The sequence below is a fragment of the Liolophura sinensis genome, chromosome 2, assembly GCF_032854445.1.
Source record: "Liolophura sinensis isolate JHLJ2023 chromosome 2, CUHK_Ljap_v2, whole genome shotgun sequence".
Lineage (NCBI taxonomy): Eukaryota > Metazoa > Mollusca > Polyplacophora > Chitonida > Chitonidae > Liolophura > Liolophura sinensis.
The window spans coordinates 4,993,723-5,015,533 of NC_088296.1; the positions used below are offsets into that span (position 1 = coordinate 4,993,723).

Below are 21,811 nucleotides of genomic sequence, written 5' to 3' on the forward strand. Positions count from 1 at the left end.
TTCTGTTAAGTTCATACAAGAAAAGACAGCGCAGGTGGGGCACACAGCGTAGGTGAAAATATTTTTAACTTCCTCTGAAATCGGAAAGCTAAAATAGTTGATTGTTCAGACAGTAAATATACCCTTTTCGATCCTTGTCAGCATTTGTAGTAATGTTTTCTTGGTCAAATCTGTAGCCACAGCACTATACATGCAGGATTCGGGCAGCCGGATCAATTCCATTTATTACATTTCCGGGACTTCCATTACCATTTCACTGACTCTCACCGCTGCGTACACTCTCCTTATGCAGTTGACAGTAGCCGTAAGTCTACTCAACCGGTAATCTAGGACGGTCTGGTTTGGAGAGACTACACTGCGTAGTGCTTCCCACTATTTGGTGTCCATTCACCATTCAGCTACTGGCAAATATTTTGCGATGTTATCATGCGTCAATAACAAATTAAAATCTTGCTCCGCTTTATTGTGAAGAAATTAAAACGTTAAACAGGCAGCCTATGTAGGCGTACAAAGTTCTTTGACATTCTGATAAATGCTCGGAACTTATCTCTACCCTCTAAATCTACCCTCCATGCTTTCATTATCAAGGCCACCTGCGTAACAGTACTATATGCAAATAAATACACCTCACCAAGGTAAAAATAAAAAAAACCAAAACACTTCCGTCATGCTAATGTGCACATGTACTGTGTGACGTCTACGTAGAGTGGTGTACATCCCAGTTCGGCTGGCTGTGATGACAAACATGGGATCGATTGAGATGGTACCGGCAGACGATGAAGATTCCGCGTTCTTACTGGGTAAGGTTATCTGTGATAGTACGATACCGTGTGTCAACACACCTTCGTTGTAACGCTTATGTCGGCACACTATGAGAAGAGGGTGTAGTGGCAAGGTGTTGTCAACATTTGACACGGTGCAGAGATATGCCTGTACTTCCTGGTGCAATATACAGTAATGTCTGGTGTGTTTCTCATTGTATCTGTTTGCTAAGAGTACTGTATGAGTACCTTATGTAAGTCTTTTTCGTTCATTAGCTCTGTCATGTTGGACTATAGCCGCCGGGGTGAAGGAAACAGATTTCTATAGCTTCAGCCTTGTGTGCTGAGACTACAATGTAAAAAGGGCGGCCCACGCTGTTGCATAGTGAAGTAGAAGTGTACATTTATACGTAATGTTTAAGCGAGTGCAGTGGGACATCTCCGACAATATACATGCTTAGCCGAGCGTGACGATCAAGTTAAATTTATCTTTAAACTGTAAGGTACGATGTTTCACGAATTCGTCACGCCCTGCACAAAGTGAGAAACTATTGCAAACAGGTACATATAGGGGGAATACATAATTTTAGCCTTTCATCAAATAATGCGACAAATTACTGAGGCCTAGCCTGGCTGCGCGGCGCAATGACCCAGGAGCCTCTCACTAATGCAGTTGCGCTGAGTTCGAGTCAAACTCATGCTGACTTTCCTCTCAGGCCGAACGTGGGAAGGACTGCAGCAACCTGCGAATGGCCGTGGATGCCCACCCGGGCTCTGCCCGCTTTCTTCCCGCCATAATGCTGGCCATAAGTGAAACATATCCTTGAATATGACGTAAAACACAAATCAAATAGATAAATAAATGAATAAATAAACAGATTAAAGCATAGAAAGTAAAACCAGAGCAGCGACGACAGTGTGATCCACTGGGCAAATGCTTACGCAAAATAGGTGAAATATGGCTTCTTGTCAGTTTACCTCAGTTATAGGGTTTTATTCACGTACATGTACATGTATTTATTTATTTGATTGCTGTTATGGCGGGAGGAACCGGGCATATCCCGCCCCCCCCCCCCCCCTCCCTCTCCCCCAACCGCAATCCGCAAGTTGCGGAAGGCCTTCCCACGTACCGCCAGTTTATTCATGTAAATGAATAAATAGTAACAACTTTGACCCTACTCCTAACACCATGGTTTAGCTATGTTAACAGCAGTTTGTGAGAAGTCACGGGTTTAAAATTTCTCAAAATGATATGTAGCCATCATATAAATACAAACCAATATACACTGAAATCAGAATTTGTGATTTTCTATTATTAGTTAAATTGTTAAATTACATGAGCTCTGTAACTTACAATTTTTAACATCACGGAAGTTCCTGATCTTGCAAAAGCTCTGTTCTCGCGACGTGGTGTGTTGCAACCGAAAAGATTTTCAGTTTGCACTTCAGTCGTTAGGATGGGAGGTGGTGGTACAATCCCAGCCTCAAGATTTTCCCACCCCCACTCTTTCCACCCCCAGATGGTAATACGGGGTCGACAACCATCGCCGTTCCGGTGGTCTGAGAAGCAATTTATTACATATTTATCGTAATCATGTGACATACTCTTGCACTTCATATATGGGGAGGTCGCCACAATATACCTGCTTTCTTGATCTTACCTATCAGTGTTGAGCTTCAAGCGACAAGTACCATTTTTAAAGTCTTTTGATTGTATGAACCCACCCGGGTTAGCTCCCAGATTTCCCGACTTCGAGGAGAATGCCTTAACCGATAGGTCAACGAAGCTGTCTGAGGGAATGTTCGTGAGTTCTAAGCAAAAGCTGGTGGTTAACTAGAAGCACTCGGGTTTGGTGATCAAAAACCTTCATCGCCGTTATATAAGCGAAATACTGTTTATTTTTATTTTTTTTTGATTGGTGTTTTACGCCGTACTGGACTTGAGCTGGACTTGAACTCACAGCGACCGCATTGGTGAGAGACTCCTGGGTCATTACGCTGCGCTAGCGCTTTAACCGACTGAGCCACGGAGGCCCCGAAATACTGTTGAGAACGGCGATAAAACGCAATCCACCAAATAAAAAAAAAATTCTGGATTATTTCTGAAACATCTACAACGTTGTGTTCATTTAATTGATTGTTTTTGAACGCGATTCTCAAGAATTTTTCACTTATACAATGATGGTCAGCTTTATGCGTGAATAAGGATTGTGGGTAGATATGGAATATGGGTGGATATGAATTATAGGTAATATGGATTATGGGTTGATATGGATTATAGGTAATATGGATTATGGGTGATATGGATTATAGGTAATATGGATTATGGGGGATATGGATTATGAGTGGATATGGATTATAGGTAATATGGATTATGGGTGACATGGATTATAGATAATATGGATTATGGGTGATATGGATTAAAGGTAATATGGATTATGGGTGATATGGATTATAGGTAATATGGATTATGGGTTGATATGGATTATAGGTAATATGGATTATACGTGATATAGATTATAGGTAATATGGATTATGGGTGATATGGATTATAGGTAATATGGATTAAGGGTGATATGGATTATGGGTGATATGGATTATAGGTAATATGGATTATGGGTGATATCGATTATAGGTAATATGGATTATGGGTTGATATGGATTATAGGTAATATGGATTATGGGTTGATATGGATTATAGGTAATATGGATTATGGGTGATATGGATTATAGGTAATATGGATTATAGGTGATATAGATTATAGGTAATATGGATTATGGGTGATATGGATTATAGGTAATATGGATTATGGGTAATATGGATTATAGGTAATATGGATTATGGGTGATATGGATTATAGGTAATATGGATTATGGGTGGATATGGATTATAGGTAATATGGATTATGGGTTGATATGGATTATAGGTAATATGGATTATGGGTGATATGATATGGATTAAGGGTGATATGGATTATGGGTGATATGGATTATAGGTAATATGGATTATGGGTTGATATGGATTATGGGTGATATGGATTATAGGTAATATGGATTATGGGTTGATATGGATTATAGGTAATATGGATTATGGGTGATATGGATTATAGGTAATATGGATTATAGGTGATATAGATTATAGGTAATATGGATTATGGATGATATGGATTATAGGTAATATGGATTATGGGTAATATGGATTATAGGTAATATGGATTATGGGTGATATGGATTATAGGTAATATAGATTATGGGTTGATATGGATTATAGGTAATATGGATTATGGGTTGATATGGATTATAGGTAATGTGGATTATGGGTTGATATGGATTATAGGTAATATGGATTATGGGTGATATGGATTATAGGTAATATGGATTATGGGTTGATATGGATTATAGGTAATATGGATTATGGGTGATATGATATGGATTAAGGGTGATATGGATTATGGGTGATATGGATTATAGGTAATATGGATTATGGGTTGATATGGATTATGGGTGATATGGATTATAGGTAATATGGATTATGGGTTGATATGGATTATAGGTAATATGGATTATGGGTGATATGGATTATAGGTAATATGGATTATAGGTGATATAGATTATAGGTAATATGGATTATGGATGATATGGATTATAGGTAATATGGATTATGGATAATATGGATTATAGGTAATATGGATTATGGGTGATATGGATTATAGGTAATATAGATTATGGGTTGATATGGATTATAGGTAATATGGATTATGGGTTGATATGGATTATAGGTAATGTGGATTATGGGTGATATGGATTATAGGTAATATGGATTATGGGTAATATGGATTATAGGTAATATGGATTATGGGTGATATGGATTATAGGTAATATGGATTATGGGTTGATATGGATTATAGGTAATATGCATTATGGGTTGATATGGATTATAGGTAATATGGATTATGGGTGATATGGATTATAGGTAATATGGATTATGGGTTGATATGGATTATAGGTAATATGGATTATGGGTTGATATGGATTATAGGTAATATGGATTATGGGTGATATGGATTATAGGTAATATGGATTATAGGTGATATAGATTATAGGTAATATGGATTATGGGTGATATGGATTATAGGTAATATGGATTATGGGTTGATATGGATTATAGGTAATATGGATTATGGGTGATATGGATTATAGGTAATATGGATTATGGGTTGATATGGATTATAGGTAATATGGATTATGGGTTGATATGGATTATAGGTAATATGGATTATGGGTGATATGGATTATAGGTAATATGGATTATGGGTGATATGGATTATAGGTAATATGGATTATGGGTTGATATGGATTATAGGTAATATGGATTATGGGTGATATGGATTATAGGTAATATGGATTATAGGTGATATAGATTATAGGTAATATGGATTATGGGTGATATGGATTATAGGTAATATGGATTATGGGTTGATATGGATTATAGGTAATATGGATTATGTCTTGATATGGATTATGTGGATATGGATTATGGGTAATATGGATTATGGGTGATATCGATTGTCAGTGGATATGGAATATGGGTGGATATGGATTATGGGTAATATGGATTATGGGTGATATGGATTATGTGGATATGGATTATGGGTAATATGGATTATGGGTGATATGGATTATGGGTAATATGGATTATGGGTGATATGGATTATGGGTAATATGGGTTATGGGTGATATGGATTATGAGTGGATATGGATTATGGGTAATATGGATTATGGGTGATATGGATTATGGATTGATATAGATTATTGGTAGTATGGATTATTGGTGATATAGATAATGGGTAATATGGATTATGGGTTGATATGGATTGTGAGTGGATATGGATTATGGGTAATATAGATTATGGGTAATATGGATTATGGGTGATATGGATTATGGGTGATATGGATTATGGGTGATATGGATTATAGGTAATATGGATTATGGGTTGATATGGATTATAGGTAATATGGATTATGGGTGATATGGATTATAGGTAATATGGATTATAGGTGATATAGATTATAGGTAATATGGATTATGGGTGATATGGATTATAGGTAATATGGATTATGGGTTGATATGGATTATAGGTAATATGGATTATGGGTTGATATGGATTATAGGTAATATGGATTATGGGTTGATATGGATTATAGGTAATATGGATTATGGGTGATATGGATTATAGGTAATATGGATTATGGGTGATATGGATTATAGGTAATATGGATTATGGGTTGATATGGATTATAGGTAATATGGATTATGGGTTATATGGATTATAGGTAATATGGATTATAGGTGATATAGATTATAGGTAATATGGATTATGGGTGATATGGATTATAAGTAATATGGATTATGGGTTGATATGGATTATAGGTAATATGGATTATGTCTTGATATGGATTATGTGGATATGGATTATGGGTAATATGGATTAAGGGTGATATCGATTGTGAGTGGATATGGAATATGGGTGGATATGGATTATGGGTAATATGGATTATGGGTGATATGGATTATGAGTGGATATGGATTATGGGTAATATGGATTATGGGTGATATGGATTATGGATTGATATAGATTATTGGTAGTATGGATTATTGGTGATATAGATAATGGGTAATATGGATTATGGGTTGATATGGATTGTGAGTGGATATGGACTATGGGTAATATAGATTATGGGTAATATGGATTATGGGTGATATGGATTATGGGTGATATGGATTATGGGTGATATGGATTATAGGTAATATGGATTATGGGTTGATATGGATTATAGGTAATATAGATTATGGGTTGATATGGATTATAGGTAATATGGATTATGGGTGATATGGATTATGAGTGAATATGGATTATGGGTTAACATGGATTATGGGTCGATATGGATTATGGGTTGATATGGATTATAGGTAATATGGATTATGGGTTGATATGGATTATAGGTAATATGGATTATGGGTGATATGGATTATAGGTAATATGGATTATAGGTGATATGGATTAAAGGTAATATGGATTATGAGTGATATGGATTATAGGTAATATGGATTAAGGGTGATATGGATTATGGGTGATATGGATTATAGGTAATATGGATTATGGGTGATATCGATTATAGGTAATATGGATTATGGGTGATATAGATTATAGGTAATATGGATTATGGGTGATATGGATTATAGGTAATATGGATTATGGGTTGATATGGATTATAGGTAATATGGATTATGGCTTGATATGGATAATAGGTAATATGGATTATGGGTTGATATGGATTATAGGTAATATGGATTATGGGTGATATGGATTATGAGTGGATATGGATTATGGGTTAATATGGATTATGGGTTGATATGGATTATGGGTTGATATGGATTATGGGTAATATGGATTATGGGTGATATGGATTATGGGTAATATGGATTATGGGTAATATGGATTATGGGTTGATATGGATTATGGGTAATATGGATTATGGGTAATATGGATTATGGGTGATATCGATTGTGAGTGGATATGGAATATGGGTGGATATGGATTATGGGTAATATGGATTATGGGTGATATGGATTATGTGGATATGGATTATGGGTAATATGGATTATAGGTAATATGGATTATGGGTTGATATGGATTATGGGTAATATGGATTATGGATAATATGGATTATGGGTAATAGGGATTATGGGTGATATGGATTGTGAGTGGATATGGATTATGGGTAATATAGATTATGGGTAATATGGATTATGGGTAATATGGATTATGGGTGATATGGATTATGGGTAATATGGATTATGGGTGATATGGATTGTGAGTGGATATGGATTATGGGTAATATGGATTATGGGTGATATGGATTGTGAGTGGATATGGATTATGGGTAATATGGATTATGGGTGATATGGATTATGGGTAATATGGATTATGGGTGATATGGATTATGAGTGGATATGGATTATGGATAATATGGATTATGGGTAATAGGGATTATGGGTGATATGGATTGTGAGTGGATATGGATTATGGGTAATATAGATTATGGGTAATATGGATTATGGGTAATATGGATTATGGGTGATATGGATTATGGGTAATATGGATTATGGGTGATATGGATTATGAGTGGATATGGATTATGGGTAATATGGATTATGGGTGATATGGATTATGGGTTGATATAGATTATGGGTAGTATGGATTATGGGTGATATGGATAATGGGTAATATGGATTATGGGTTGATATGGATTGTGAGTGGATATGGATTATGGGTAATATAGATTATGGGTAATATGGATTATGGGTGATATGGATTATGGGTGATATGGATTATGGGTAATATGGATTATGGGTAATATGGATTATGGGTGGATACGGATTATGGGTAACATGGATTATGGGTGATATGGATTATGAGTGGATATGGATTATGGGTGATATGGATTATGGGTTGATATAGATTATGGGTAGTATGGATTATGGGTAATATGGATTATGGGTAATATGGATTATGGGTGATATGAATTATGAGTGGATATGGATAATGGGTGGATATGGATTATGGGTAATATGGATTATGGGTGATATGGATTATGGGTAACATGGATTATGGGTAATATGGATTATGGGTGATATGGATTATGAGTGGATATGGATTATGGGCGATATGGATTATGAGTTGACATGTATTATGGGTAATATGGATTATGGGTGATATGGATTGTGGGTGGATATGGATTATGGGGGATATGGATTATGAGTGGATATGGATTATGGGTTGACATGTATTATAGGTAATATGGATTATGGGTGGATATGGATTATGGGGGATATGGATTATGGGTTGATACGGATTATGGGTGATACGGATTATGGATGGGTATGGATTATGGGGGGTATGGATTATGGGTTGATATGGATTATGTGTGGATATGGATATTGGGTGGATATGGATTATGAGATAATGGGTGATACGGATTATAAGTGGATATGGATTATGGGTGATACGGATTATGGGTGGATATGGATTATGGGGGGATATGGCCACCGTATCGGTGGAAACAATTAGTCTTCAACGAGGGTATATATTGCGCAAATGGCTGCACAATAGCGTCATCGTGCACTTATTGTTATTAAGTGCGACGTTAAACCTGAAGCATTCATTCATTCATTCGAGTACTTATGGTTACAAAAGTTCAGAAATTTCCTGTTCAGGGCCAGACTTGAACCCACACCTCTTGTCTTAACTACTCTGGCATTGTCAATGCACTTCCGACTTGGGGTTTTATGTCAGCGTTTCCTGACACACCTCCCAAGTTGAACAAGTCCAGTCTCACGCTGCTCGCGCACACAATGCCATTCGTGTACCTACTTTTCCTCAAAAACACTTGTATATATAGACGGAAATATATTACAAATATCAGTTGATCCAGTTACAGACAAAAGTTTACCAAAAGTCATAAATATTGAAATATTACAAAGCATGTAGCGATGTGAAAACGAATTTTAGTAGTTACTGGCTACTGTGTGTTTCGTAACGTAAAGAAAACTTGTCAAGGATTTTAAAAAATAAATATTTTGTGCAGTTTCAGACAACAGCCCAAGCTCTCACAAGAAGACAGGGTATGAGCCACCTGTGTTAGGCGCATACCATTGTGGACGATGTGGACAGAAAAGGCTCACTGGTTGCCTTTTGACATTAGTCATCGTTGTTATCTCGGCTCTGATTGGTGTAATCTTACGTCCAGTAGTACTCCCATCATGTCCGGATAATTTCCCGTCCACGAGTCAATCAACGACTTTCTCCCCAGCATCGGAAACTACAACTCAAGAACCGTCTTCCAGTGGGAAGCCTTATCCTTGGAAAGACATTCGATTACCACGAGATATCTTACCGGACTCATATCACATTCACATGCATCCTAATATAACAGAGTCTTGGTTCAGGGGCACGGTTGAAATTCACCTGCGGGTGGAGAAGGAGACGAACTGTATCATATTCCACGCCAAAAATATTAACATCACTAGTCACGTTTTGATATACGACAGTCCGGGAAAAAGGAAAGTTGATATTGTGGAAGCAATGGAGTATAAACCGTTTGAGCAGTACTATCTGAAACTAAATCGTACGTTGCTCAAAAATGACAGGGTTATGTTGACCTTGGAATTCAAGGGCGCCCTAGTGCGGAAGTTGACTGGCTTCTACAAGAGTAGTTACAAAACAAAGGCAAACGAGACAAGGTGAGTAGAATGTACTGTACAATATAAAAGACTTACAACACAGAGAGTAAAACCAGAGCAGTGACCACAGTGTGATTGCTGCCTGATGGTCACATGTAACCTGTGAGTACGGCCTCTTGCCAATTTACCTCCGTCCATGTAAATGCATACATACTAGCCATTTACACCCCACGTACAAAGCGCCATGGCTTACGGGGAATTGCTGTATTGTCATCACATGCAAAGAGACAATAACATGATGACAATGCCTCGAGAATGCTTATCCACTTAGCCCACCAGCAGAATACATTGTTAAAGACGTACAGCATAGAGAGTAAAACTAGAACAGCGACGACAGTGTGATTCGTAGCAAATGGTTTCATGTAACCGGCGCAACCTATATAGGCCCATAGGCACATGTATACAATTCACGGCACGTTTGTTCAAACTGTATTGAAAGTCATAAGTGTCAATACTGGTCTGCTTCTAATACATACAAAATGTGACTTTAATGAAGTTAATATACTGGGTTTAAATATTAATATAAAAGCATAAAAGGCAAAACCAGCGTCTCTAATATTTTATATTGGTAAGTTTTTTTCCGAATATGTAGTTTCGGTGAAGAACCATATCACATGCTGCAGCACTTTCAAATCCAACTTGGAAAAGCACGCATTTCATTGGTCAGGTTCAAATTGACAAACTCCGTATGATAAAAAACAAATATACGCCATGTTGATTTCTGTTACTGTTGATTTCTCTCTGTCTTCAACTTCCTAAAACAGGTTTTTTTTATGAATTCGTGAAATCTCCCTTCAAAAGTGTTGTATAATATTGAAGCTTCCAGGAAAGAAAAATCTACCAGCAAACAACTTTAATATGTTACGGATATTTTGACAAGTGGTTAAAAAAAGTATTTCACTGACAATCCACCATCTTATACACTAGATAAGAAGAATTTCCCCCACCAATCAGAACATTAACATCTATATGAAACAGCCACACTTTCATACCCCCACCACCACCCACACTTTCATACCCCCACCACCACCCACCCACCCCTCCCCACTTCCACTCGTATTGTAATACATTTGGCAGTTCATTGAGTAATTTGTAGCTGCTACTCCATTTGTCTTCAAATATATTTTGGAAGAAGATAGGACGGTTAGGTGAGATTATAGTCCGTATACTGGTTGTAGACCTACACATAGTGGCTTCAGCAAGCGATTAGCCAATTTCTTGCCTGATTTGATTTGACAAGAATTGTAATATAATCCCACCAAACAAATAATTCCCACTCCCTTTTATTTTCCTCAGAGAAATAGCTACGACGGATTTCGAGCCGACGGACGCCAGGACGGCCTTTCCGTGTTTTGATGAGCCTGACATTAAAGCCAATTTCAGTTTGTCCATGGTGAGGGACACACACCACATCTCCCTGTTCAACATGCCTCTGGCGAGCAGCGCCCCCTACCAAGGGAACTCACTACTAGTGGAAGACACGTTTGAGGCCAGCGTGAAAATGAGTACTTATTTGGTGGCATTTGTGGTCTGTGACTTCGCCAATCTGACGAGTCACACAAACTCAGGTGTAATGGTGAGTTACGTGGTGGTTGGGATATGGTTTGCAGGTTCTAGTTGCAACATGCCGTTTTTGTTAACCAGAAAAAAAGAATAGGCCTACATCAGTAGCTAGTATGGAGTCACTTATTCATTTAACCATATCAGTTTGCTTTTTAATTTGACAATGTCTATTCACATTCATATATAACGTAGGTCTACTCAGGACAAAATCTATGCAAGAGTTTCAATGTAAGATCATTGGAAAACATGAAACGAGATACCGTTAGTGTAAAAATAACTTACAGGACATTATACAAAATATTTTAGCAATGTTCTGTGCATGCTAACAATTTTGTAAGTTCAACAGAGTGGACGATTGCCGTAAGACCATGGTCATGAACAAAAAAATACCTGATGGAAGAAAAGGCAGGGTCTACACTCAAAAAACTAATCAGATAATTTTAACAGAAAGTCTGTTGTCTGAGTGATGCAAGAATGTATTCTGTTATTATAATACAATATTCTGTTATATTCAACCTAGTCTCATAGAATCTTTATTGTGAATTAACAGAATAACAATAACAGAACACATTCTAGCATCACTCATACAACAAGCTTTGTGTTAAAATTATCAGATTTTTTGAGTGTACCAATGCACGCTTATCAGAAATCTGCTGTATGGTTTAATCAATCTATGTAATAGATATTTAATGTCATACTCACAAATTTCCACCTGGCATGTGCGATAGCGGTCTGTTGTATAGTGCAAGAAACCGCAGTACCCGGAGTAAACCACTGATCTTTGGCAAATTACTAACGCATCCTCCCGCGTGATGCGTACAGATTTGTACGCCGTAATCATTGTAACACGTGGTCATTAACGAGGGTAGAACAACCCGTATCCCCCCTCACAATTCGCATACACGAATAGTGAAAGTAGGTGAGTCCAGATATCCCCTGTTCAAGGCCGGGGTTTATTGATTGATTGATTGATTGATTGATTGATTGATTGATTGATTGATTGATTGATTGATTGATTGATTGATTGATTGATTGATTGATTGATTGATTGATTGATTGATTGATTGATTGATTGATTGATTGATTGATTGATTGATTGATTGATTGATTGATTGATTGATTGATTGATTGATTGATTGATTGATTGATTGATTGATTGATTGATTGATTGATTGATTGATTGATTGATTGATTGATTGATTGATTGATTGATTGATTGATTGATTGATTGATTGATTGATTGATTGATTGATTGATTGATTGATTGATTGATTGATTGATTGATTGATTGATTGATTGATTGATTGATTGATTGATTGATTGATTGATTGATTGATTGATTGATTGATTGATTGATTGATTGATTGATTGATTGATTGATTGATTGATTGATTGATTGATCGATCGATCGATCGATCGATCGATCGATCGATTGATTGATTGATTGATTGATTGATTTACACCCTACTCAAGAATATTAGACCAGGACTGAACTATCAGATTCTTACCACTGATCTACATATTTTCTACAAATGCATGTCTTAATACATTTATTCATTTATAAATATATTTGCATGTTACATGTTGTTATTTGTGAATTAAAACACATCCGTAATGCTCCTATTTCCAGGTCCGTGTTTTTGCCCCACCCGACAATATTCATGAAGGGCAATTCGCTCTGGATGTAGCCGTCAAAGTTTTACCTTTCTACGAAGAGTTCTTCGGAATCCCGTACCCATTACCCAAACAAGGTAGAATTTCGTTGTTAAGCGAACACTGCAGATTTCATCCTTTCTTTCTCTCCGTGTATTATATATGTATAAGACCGCGCTTCGCTGGCTCAGGCGGTTCAATCGCTGGCTCGCTGCGACTGTCAAATGCCTACATTTATGAGATGTACGAATCTAGTTCTCGCTCTTTCGACTGCTGCGTTAAGTCAGAAGTTATGTCAGGCAAGGGACGGCAGCTGTTTATTTGGGCTTCTTCCATCGATAAATCTGACTGCCATCAGTAGAAGAAAAAAAAACAATTTTGATTCCGGCGACAACCATGAATCAAATAAGTAAACGCCAATACAAGATTCGTTGAGAATTTGCGTGCATTTGCAAGGACTGGTTAGCCAGGTTTCAGTATAATTTGACTGGCTGAGGCCGTGTCATGTCTGGTGTCTTCGGCGTGATACTTAAATTGCGACAGCACTTGGGGCACATGGACTTGCCCTGCCACCTAATGACGCAATAATGACTCCTCGTCGTCATATGTTTGAACAATTGTTAAGAGCGACGCAAAGACGCAAAGCATACGTAAGAGTTCAGAGAGATCGTGCGACAGTTGCTATGAATATACCATGGCGACAGTTGCTTATGAATATACCATGGCGACAGTTGCTGTGAATATACCATGGCGACAGTTGCTATGAATATACCATGGCGACAGTCGCTATGAATATACCATGGCGACAGTCGCTATGGATGTACCATGGCGTGAACCTTGGCCTACTCTAGTAAGATCAGTTGGCCTGGTCATGCAGTCATTAGGGTCATTCTTCACACTCATTGGCCAGAATCCTTGTTCACGTGACCACTGTCCTTGCTGGTTGACTAGTCAGCACGTGTGGTGAAAGTGTTTGAAGAAGCCAATCAGAGGAATTGTTCTAAAGTCAGCAACTGGCCAAAGGAAGTGTTGATTGTCCTTCATGTACAAAATAAACTTCTTATATCATTACAATGCTTACAGTGAATGTCTTTTTGATTTTCTTTGGCGTTTCCAGACTTAATCGCCATTCCCGATTTTAACTCCGGTGCTATGGAAAACTGGGGCCTGATAACTTACAGGACGACGTCAATCCTGTACGACCCGGAAGCTACGCCATTCACATCACAGCAGTACGTGGCCAGCACTGTGGCTCACGAGCTCGCCCACCAGGTAAACAGTGCTACTTTACTCACATCGCTGTATGTTGCTAACAAGAGCACAATTACGACATTTTCACACTCTCAACTTTTCGCATAAACACCTCTTAAAATAAGAGTACGTGCAGTGCAGTGATATATTCAGTGTCTGCTCTTATCCCCCAAAATTAATCCATAATCATGCTATAATCGCCTTTTGATTGTTATTTTCTTCCAAATAATCTAATAACCAGTGCGCAGAATTCTTTATATAACCCTTCAGTCTCCGAACAGGTATAGGATTGTACATGCAAAATCTACAATGAATGTCTGACGGTTTGTTTCCATCTTTCTTTTTGGCAGTGGTTTGGAAATCTGGTCACCATGAAATGGTGGGACGACCTCTGGTTGAATGAGGGCTTTGCCAGCTACATGGAGTACATAGGGACAAATGTTGTGAAGCCTCAGTGGAAAATGGTAAGTTTGAACGGTGAATCCAACCAAGATATGTAGAGGTGCTGTGCATCTGCTCGGTATAGGTGTTAGTGATGCAGTGCATGGCTGTCGACTTCTAATATCATTTAGTTTCAGGTAGCGCTTTTTGTTAAAATGAATGATAAAAATAAAGTAAGATTAAGCGGATGAACCACTGGAAACCACAAAGATCTGAAACTGCTATTTTTTACTGAATCAAATTCAGTTTTAGTTTTTGATTCTCTTGTGAGCTTTTTGAACCACTTTTGGTGTCAAAAGCTAAAATCAGTGGTTTACTTTGGTCTTGGTCTTCTCCACGCATAAACCGGACCTTCCAATCATAAACCGGATCTTCCAATCATAAATCGGACCTTCCAACCATAAAACCGGATCTTCTAATCATAAACCGGGCCGCTGTAATATAAGTGAAACATTACAGTGTTATCCATTTACATGAACAGTTAGAAAGAAAGCCTATGTCAGGTAAATTGACAAGAGGCCTTATTTCACCATTTGCCAATTATCACACTGGCGTCGCCGCTCTGGTTTTACTCGCTGTGTTGTAAGTCTTATAAACCTTGTGTTTTTACTCTCAGCTGGAGCAGTTTATCACTGAAGACTTTGAGGACGCCCTGAGTCTCGATGCTCTAGCCACTTCCCACGCGATTCAGATCCCCGTAGAGAACCCGAACCAGATCAACGAGATATTCGATTCCATTTCTTATTACAAGGTAAGTCTTAATATGGATTAGGTATACACTTATAGAATACGTTGTGGACCACATTTGCAAAAATCTGCTTTTCTGTGAACCTTTGGGTTGAACATGGACCCTTCTTGGGTTGAGCGTGTCACAAATCAGGTTAGATGAATTGTTGTTTTCTGCCCATTTTCGTGAACGGTTAGAATAAGACACTAACTGAGGTGACATGAGGCTGTATTTCACAGGTTACTTGTGATAATTTAACAACTATGTCAGTCTATTTACTGTTCTGGTTTTACCCATCACAATGTAGTCATTTGTTTTAGATAACTTCAGGTAGCACTTATTTAACCAAAATTGAAATTAAGTTAACTTATTTATTTATTTGTCAAATAGTTGTTTAACGTCATACTCAAGAATTTATCACTTATACGATGGCGGTCAATGTTTTTCCGAGCTAAACCATTAAACTTTAGCTTGTTACTGATGAACAGTCTGTAAATATTTTAATAGGTATGTATACAGAGGAAAATATATGTTCAGTGTTGTATATTTTTCACATTTGTGATGCTTTTTAATTGACTAATTTCTAACGCACAAACTAATCAGTGGTTTATTCTTCAATGTATATCCTCTATTTGCGGAGGGACTGATGCAAATACATATAGAATAGGGCTTCCCTGAATAGTTTACGTGTGTCACATGTTGGCATAAATTTTGACGTGTACAGTTTTTCCAGTACATGGGGATTTGTGCATTGCCGCGCTCTTACTGCTTTTGTGGCTTTGACGATAATAAGCGGTTGGCGACGGTCATGTTGCCGTCTGCGCAAGTCTAACGTTGGTTCAAAACCACTGATCTTCCACAAATGTGGTGTGCCTACCTAGGAAAGGTCCTTAATATCTTGCCAAAGTTAGCTTGTTTACACCAGGCACTGACTTTCTCTTCCGACAAAACCAACTTACGACATCGTATAAATGACAAATTATTGACGTTAGGCATGCAACAATCAAATAAATCAGTCAGTTCATCAATTAATCAATAAATGAGCTATATGGAGGGCGTTGGTTCCTGGGTGTTATACAGGACGTTTAATATACCATTGCTTGCCATGTCTTTTCCATGTGACTACAACATTATCTAATAATCTACTAATAGCTTGACTGTTTGGTTTTTCTTTTATCATACATGGTTGTAAAGTGTTACCTTACCGTTCTCAGGGTTCCAGTCTTATAAGGATGTTGCAAAATTTCCTTGGTGAGGACAATTTTAAGAAAGGCTTGCAAGCATACCTGAAGAAATACATGTTTAGTAACTCGGAAACGGCTAATCTCTGGGACTCCTTGTCAGAGGTGAGAAAATAAAGTCTCTGTTACGTCTGTTTTCATTACTGATGTCTTTGATTGGCATTTGATGCTACACCATGCTCACTAGAACGGTCGACAGTATGATCCAGGAGTAATCTGGGGAATTCTTCATCCGAGGTTGGGATTCGTCAAACACGCCCTAGCCTTGTGAATGAAGGCGAAGTCTCTAAACCACTTCGCCACTAGAGCGTGTTAGATGCTATACAATGCATTTGTCTACATACAAACTGAATTCTGAATACAATAATTCTGTTATTCTAACGACAAAAGATTCAGCTTAGACCTCAGCTACTTTCACATTGACTTAAATTGTTTTTTCCACCTGAGTCTTGGATGGTTTACATGTATCAGAATGGTCCGGTTTGTTTTTGAGAAAAACAAACTAGATCTGAAAGACAATCACCGAAAGTTGCCAAGTGACAAACCTCCTGATGTAAAAACCACAGTCAAGCCTACAGGAGGTGTTTTGAACGCCTGAACGCATTGGTCAAGGGTTTGTAACATGAACTGAATATTTAAAGCAGCTTGATACAACACTAGTTGGATGGCTGTCTTACTATTATACCAGCTGTCACAAATGTTATTACGATGGGTGTACATTTTCCTACGCAAATGTTCAAGCGGACGGTCAAGACGCCTATTTTGACAGTCGAGGCACTCTTGGAAGTCTTGAGACCGTGAGACTACTGAGACTACTGACCAATGACGTCAGGTATTCGGATCCAGCTTTCGAGACTTCAACTGCATGGAACTTTAAAGGTGGAGAAAACTTGAAAAATACATGTTCAGATGGTTAAGCGCGAAAAGCTATTTCCAAGGTGGTTTTCTACATTTTTTTCGATTTTTCTTTGAAAAGAAATAGACGCTTGAAAATAATTTTGCATGGTCGGTTTTTTTTGGACCACAATTTGGTTTATGTCGTCTTTGCAAAATAGTGTTCTGAACAAGGATGTGATCCATGGCTAAAGCATTTATTAGAATGTAAACTTGTTGTTCATATACAATGACATGCATGTAATCATTTTCTTCTGAAAGAAAAAAGTTGAAAAAAAATATAAAAGATCATTTCTGCAAATAATATTTCACGCTCTTTCATCTGATTTTGCAATCATTTTACGTTTTCTTCTCCTTCAAGTCCAGATATTGCTACGAGCCTGGCAAAGGTCGGTGCTGTACTCTGCTTAATTTCGGTTTCCATCACACAAAAGCTGACCCACCGTCATGTAGATGAAAACGTCTTGCTTACAGCGTTTAAACGTCAGTAGAGTCTTTTGTCAGAAAACGTGTGAACAATCCTACCGTGTACTGTGCCTCGTGACATATATTTGGCAATCTTTGTTGACATTAATTTACCAATGACCTGTCTGACCGTCTTCCAGAAACACAAATGACCCACCAAGTTCACAAGTTTCTCCATCGTTCGTTTGCTCTGGATTGCTTTTGTCGAACTTTTTTTCAGACATCCATTTAATATATATTAAACACTTCTGACACGTAACGTGATACAGTGGGACTTTTTTTATCTTTATCGATAAAAGAGTTTGAAATCAAAGCCATTAATACATTTGAATTGACCATTGTTTTCCCGAAATGAATGAATAAAATCTTACCATTTTGCTCACAAACCTTCACAAAATAGGCAGCAATGAACACTGTTTAGCCCATATTGTAGGCCAAAATTGCATTAAGCGAAAAAGGTTCCCATTAGGATCTAAGAGTAAACAATTTCCTACGATATAATGTTTGTGCTAACTTGTGTATGAAAATGATCGCGTGATTCTTATACAGTTCTCCAAAGATGTCGATGTCAAGGCGATGATGGACACGTGGATTGGACAGATGGGTTACCCCGTCGTGACGCTTTCCAGGACTGATAATACCATAGAGGCAACACAGGAGAGGTTCTTGCTCAACTCAGGGGAGACTACCAATGAAACTCAAACTCAGTTTGGGTGGGTGAGACTTTATTTATTTATTTGACTGGTGTTTGATGCCGTAGTCAAAAATATTTCACTTCTAAGACCGCGACCAGCAATATCGTGGGAGGAAACCGGGCAGAGCCCAGGGAAACCCACAACCATCCGCACGCTGCTGACAGACCTTCCCACGTACGTCCTGAGAGGAAGCTAGCTTGAGCTGGACTTGAACTAACGGCGACCGCATTTGTGGGAGGCCGTCAGGTCATACTTTATACATAATAATAAAAATGTACTATTTTGAATGGGGAGATCTTCCTGCTTAAACACAAAACTAACACTTCCAAACTTTCTACCCTTTTTCCTTCACTATGACACGTGACACTTTACGCGCATGTTTTCTTGTGAGAGACTGCATTTCATCAGTAATGCGCGTGACCATCTGTCACCTATCGCAAGGTCATCAACGCTCTGATTTTACTCACAACGCTGTAGTCATTTAGATCAGCAATATAACCTCGCAATCTGATTTGCTCTTGTACAGCTAGGCAGTCTACTGACTTGATTTGGGAGTTATCCAAAATTCCCAGCATTGATTGCGGTGCCTGTTTTATTTATTTATTTATTTATTCATTTATTTATTTATTTGATTGTTGATTAATGCCATATTCTAGAATTGTTCATCTAGTAAATATTTTTTTTTTTTGGGGTTCGATATTGTAAAGAGTCAAAGTCGTGAAAAACAAGAACTTGTTCACTGGTTTTTAGCTCTCCAGGTTATGTTGACACTTTTAATCCGTTACGTATTTGGGAATTGGAAAAACTCTCTAACTGTTATACCTATCTTATGTTACACACTTTTCGCAGATACAAATGGTGCATTCCCCTTAAGTATGTATCCTCGCAGACGATGAACATCTCGAGTGAAGCAATGATGAACTTGTCATCAGGTTAGTTGTCCGTACCGTCTTCTCTCCGTGTGAATCCATACAAACCTGAGTGTGTGATCTGGCTGTGGGCATTTACGTGTTACCTGAGTGAGAAAATCTTTCTGTTACCTCTGTAAAATGAATCCATGTGTTTCCTGAGTGTGTGAATCTATGTGTTACCTCTGTGTGTGAATCCATATGTTACCTGAGTGTGTGAATCTATGTGTCACCTGAGTAAGAAAATCTATCTGTTACCTGAGTGTGTGAATCTATGTGTTACCTGAGTGTGTGAATCCATGTATTACCTGAGTGTGTGAATCCATCTGTTACCTGAGTGTGTGAATCTACGTGTTACGTGAGTGAGAAAATCTATCTGTTACCTCTGTGTGTGAATCTATGTATTACCTGAGTGTGTGAATCTATGTGTTATCTCAGTGTGTGAATCTATGTGTTACGTGAGTGAGAAAATCTATCTGTTACCTCTGTATGTGAATCCATGTGTTACCTGAGTGTGTGAATCTACGTGTTACGTGAGTGAGAAAATCTATCTGTTACCTCTATGTGTGAATCTATGTGTAACCTGAGTGTGTGAATTCATGTGTTACCTCTGTGTGTGAATCCATGTGTTACCTGAGTCTGTTAATCTATGTGTTATCTGAATGAGAGAGTCTATGAGTTGCCTGAGTATATGAATCTATGTGTTACTTGAGTGAGAGAGTCTATCAGTTACGTGGATTTGGGAAGTTACGTGTTACCTAAATGAGTGAATCTACGAGTCACTTCAGTGTGAGAATTTATGTGCTACTTAAGTTGTTGGAATATACGTGCTACCTCAGGGTGTGAATCTACGTGTTACCTGAATATGGGAATGTACGTTTTTCCTGAGTGTGTGAATTTACGTGTTAATTGTGTGTGTGAATCCATGTGCAATCGGAATGTGAGAATTCTCCTGCAGTCTGATCGTCGAAATTCATGTACATCGTGGTCCTTGGTTATGTGTGTGTGGTTACTGAGTATGACAATCATGGGATTGGTTATGTTCATTGGCTCACCTGAATACCGAGTCAAATTTCAAATTCTGCTGTACAGAAATAATTCAGTTCGGCTTAAAATTCCTTCATATTTTAATGTCCAGCTTTATATGTTGTCTTGTTGATTACTGTTTTATTTGTTACAACTGGGAAGCATCGTTGACGTTGCAATTGCAATAGACATTGACACCTACAAAAGGGCTTTATTCATTTATTAATTTGATTGGCGTTTTACGCCGTACTCAAGAGTATTTCACTTATACCACGGCGGCCAGCATTATGGTGGAAGGAAACAAGGCAGAGCCCGGGGGGAAACCCACGGCCATCTGCAGGTTGCTGCAATACCTTCCCACGTACAGCCGGGGCTTTATTCAGTTACCATTGCTAAACTGTCATTTGCCTGTAGAACTTGTCAGTTTTTGTTTTGTTCAGTTTGTTTTTATTTCACCACATATTTTTGGTAGTATTTTTGCCCTTTAAGACTATACATGTATATGTCATCAATGTTGAGATCAAGTGTTTAGACTTTGTAAAGACATGTGGGTTGAGCTTGGTTATTTATTTGATTGGTGTTTAACGCCGTACTCAAGAATATTTAACTTATTCGAGGGCTGTCAGCATAATAGAGAGAGGAAACCAAAGGCCATCCGTATGTTTCTGACAGATCTTCTACCGGAGTGGAAGCCAACATGAGCTGGACGTGAACTCACAGCGAGCGCATTTATGAGAGGTCTCCTCGGTCACTGTGCTGCACTAGAACGCTGACCACCAGGACAAAGAGGCACCGTAGATGGCTCAGAACAGGACAATACCATGAGCTTTTCTATATGCACCATTTACAACTTTCCCCTTACCCCACCATGACTAGAAATCA

General features: G+C 38.0%; 1 protein-coding gene across 1 annotated transcript in view; it reads left to right on the forward strand.

Moving 5' to 3' along the window:
- Window positions 1-715: 715 nt before the first annotated feature.
- The window catches only part of LOC135463041 (glutamyl aminopeptidase-like), a 35,150-nt gene continuing 14,054 nt past the window's right edge, over window positions 716-21,811 (forward strand). The window contains 10 exon segments of the mRNA XM_064740361.1: window positions 716-800; window positions 9,411-10,065; window positions 11,362-11,641; window positions 13,259-13,379; window positions 14,399-14,553; window positions 14,883-14,996; window positions 15,590-15,724; window positions 16,915-17,059; window positions 18,860-19,013; window positions 19,845-19,927. Of these exon segments, the coding sequence (XP_064596431.1) occupies window positions 737-800; window positions 9,411-10,065; window positions 11,362-11,641; window positions 13,259-13,379; window positions 14,399-14,553; window positions 14,883-14,996; window positions 15,590-15,724; window positions 16,915-17,059; window positions 18,860-19,013; window positions 19,845-19,927 (1,906 nt within the window). The 5' untranslated portion in view covers window positions 716-736.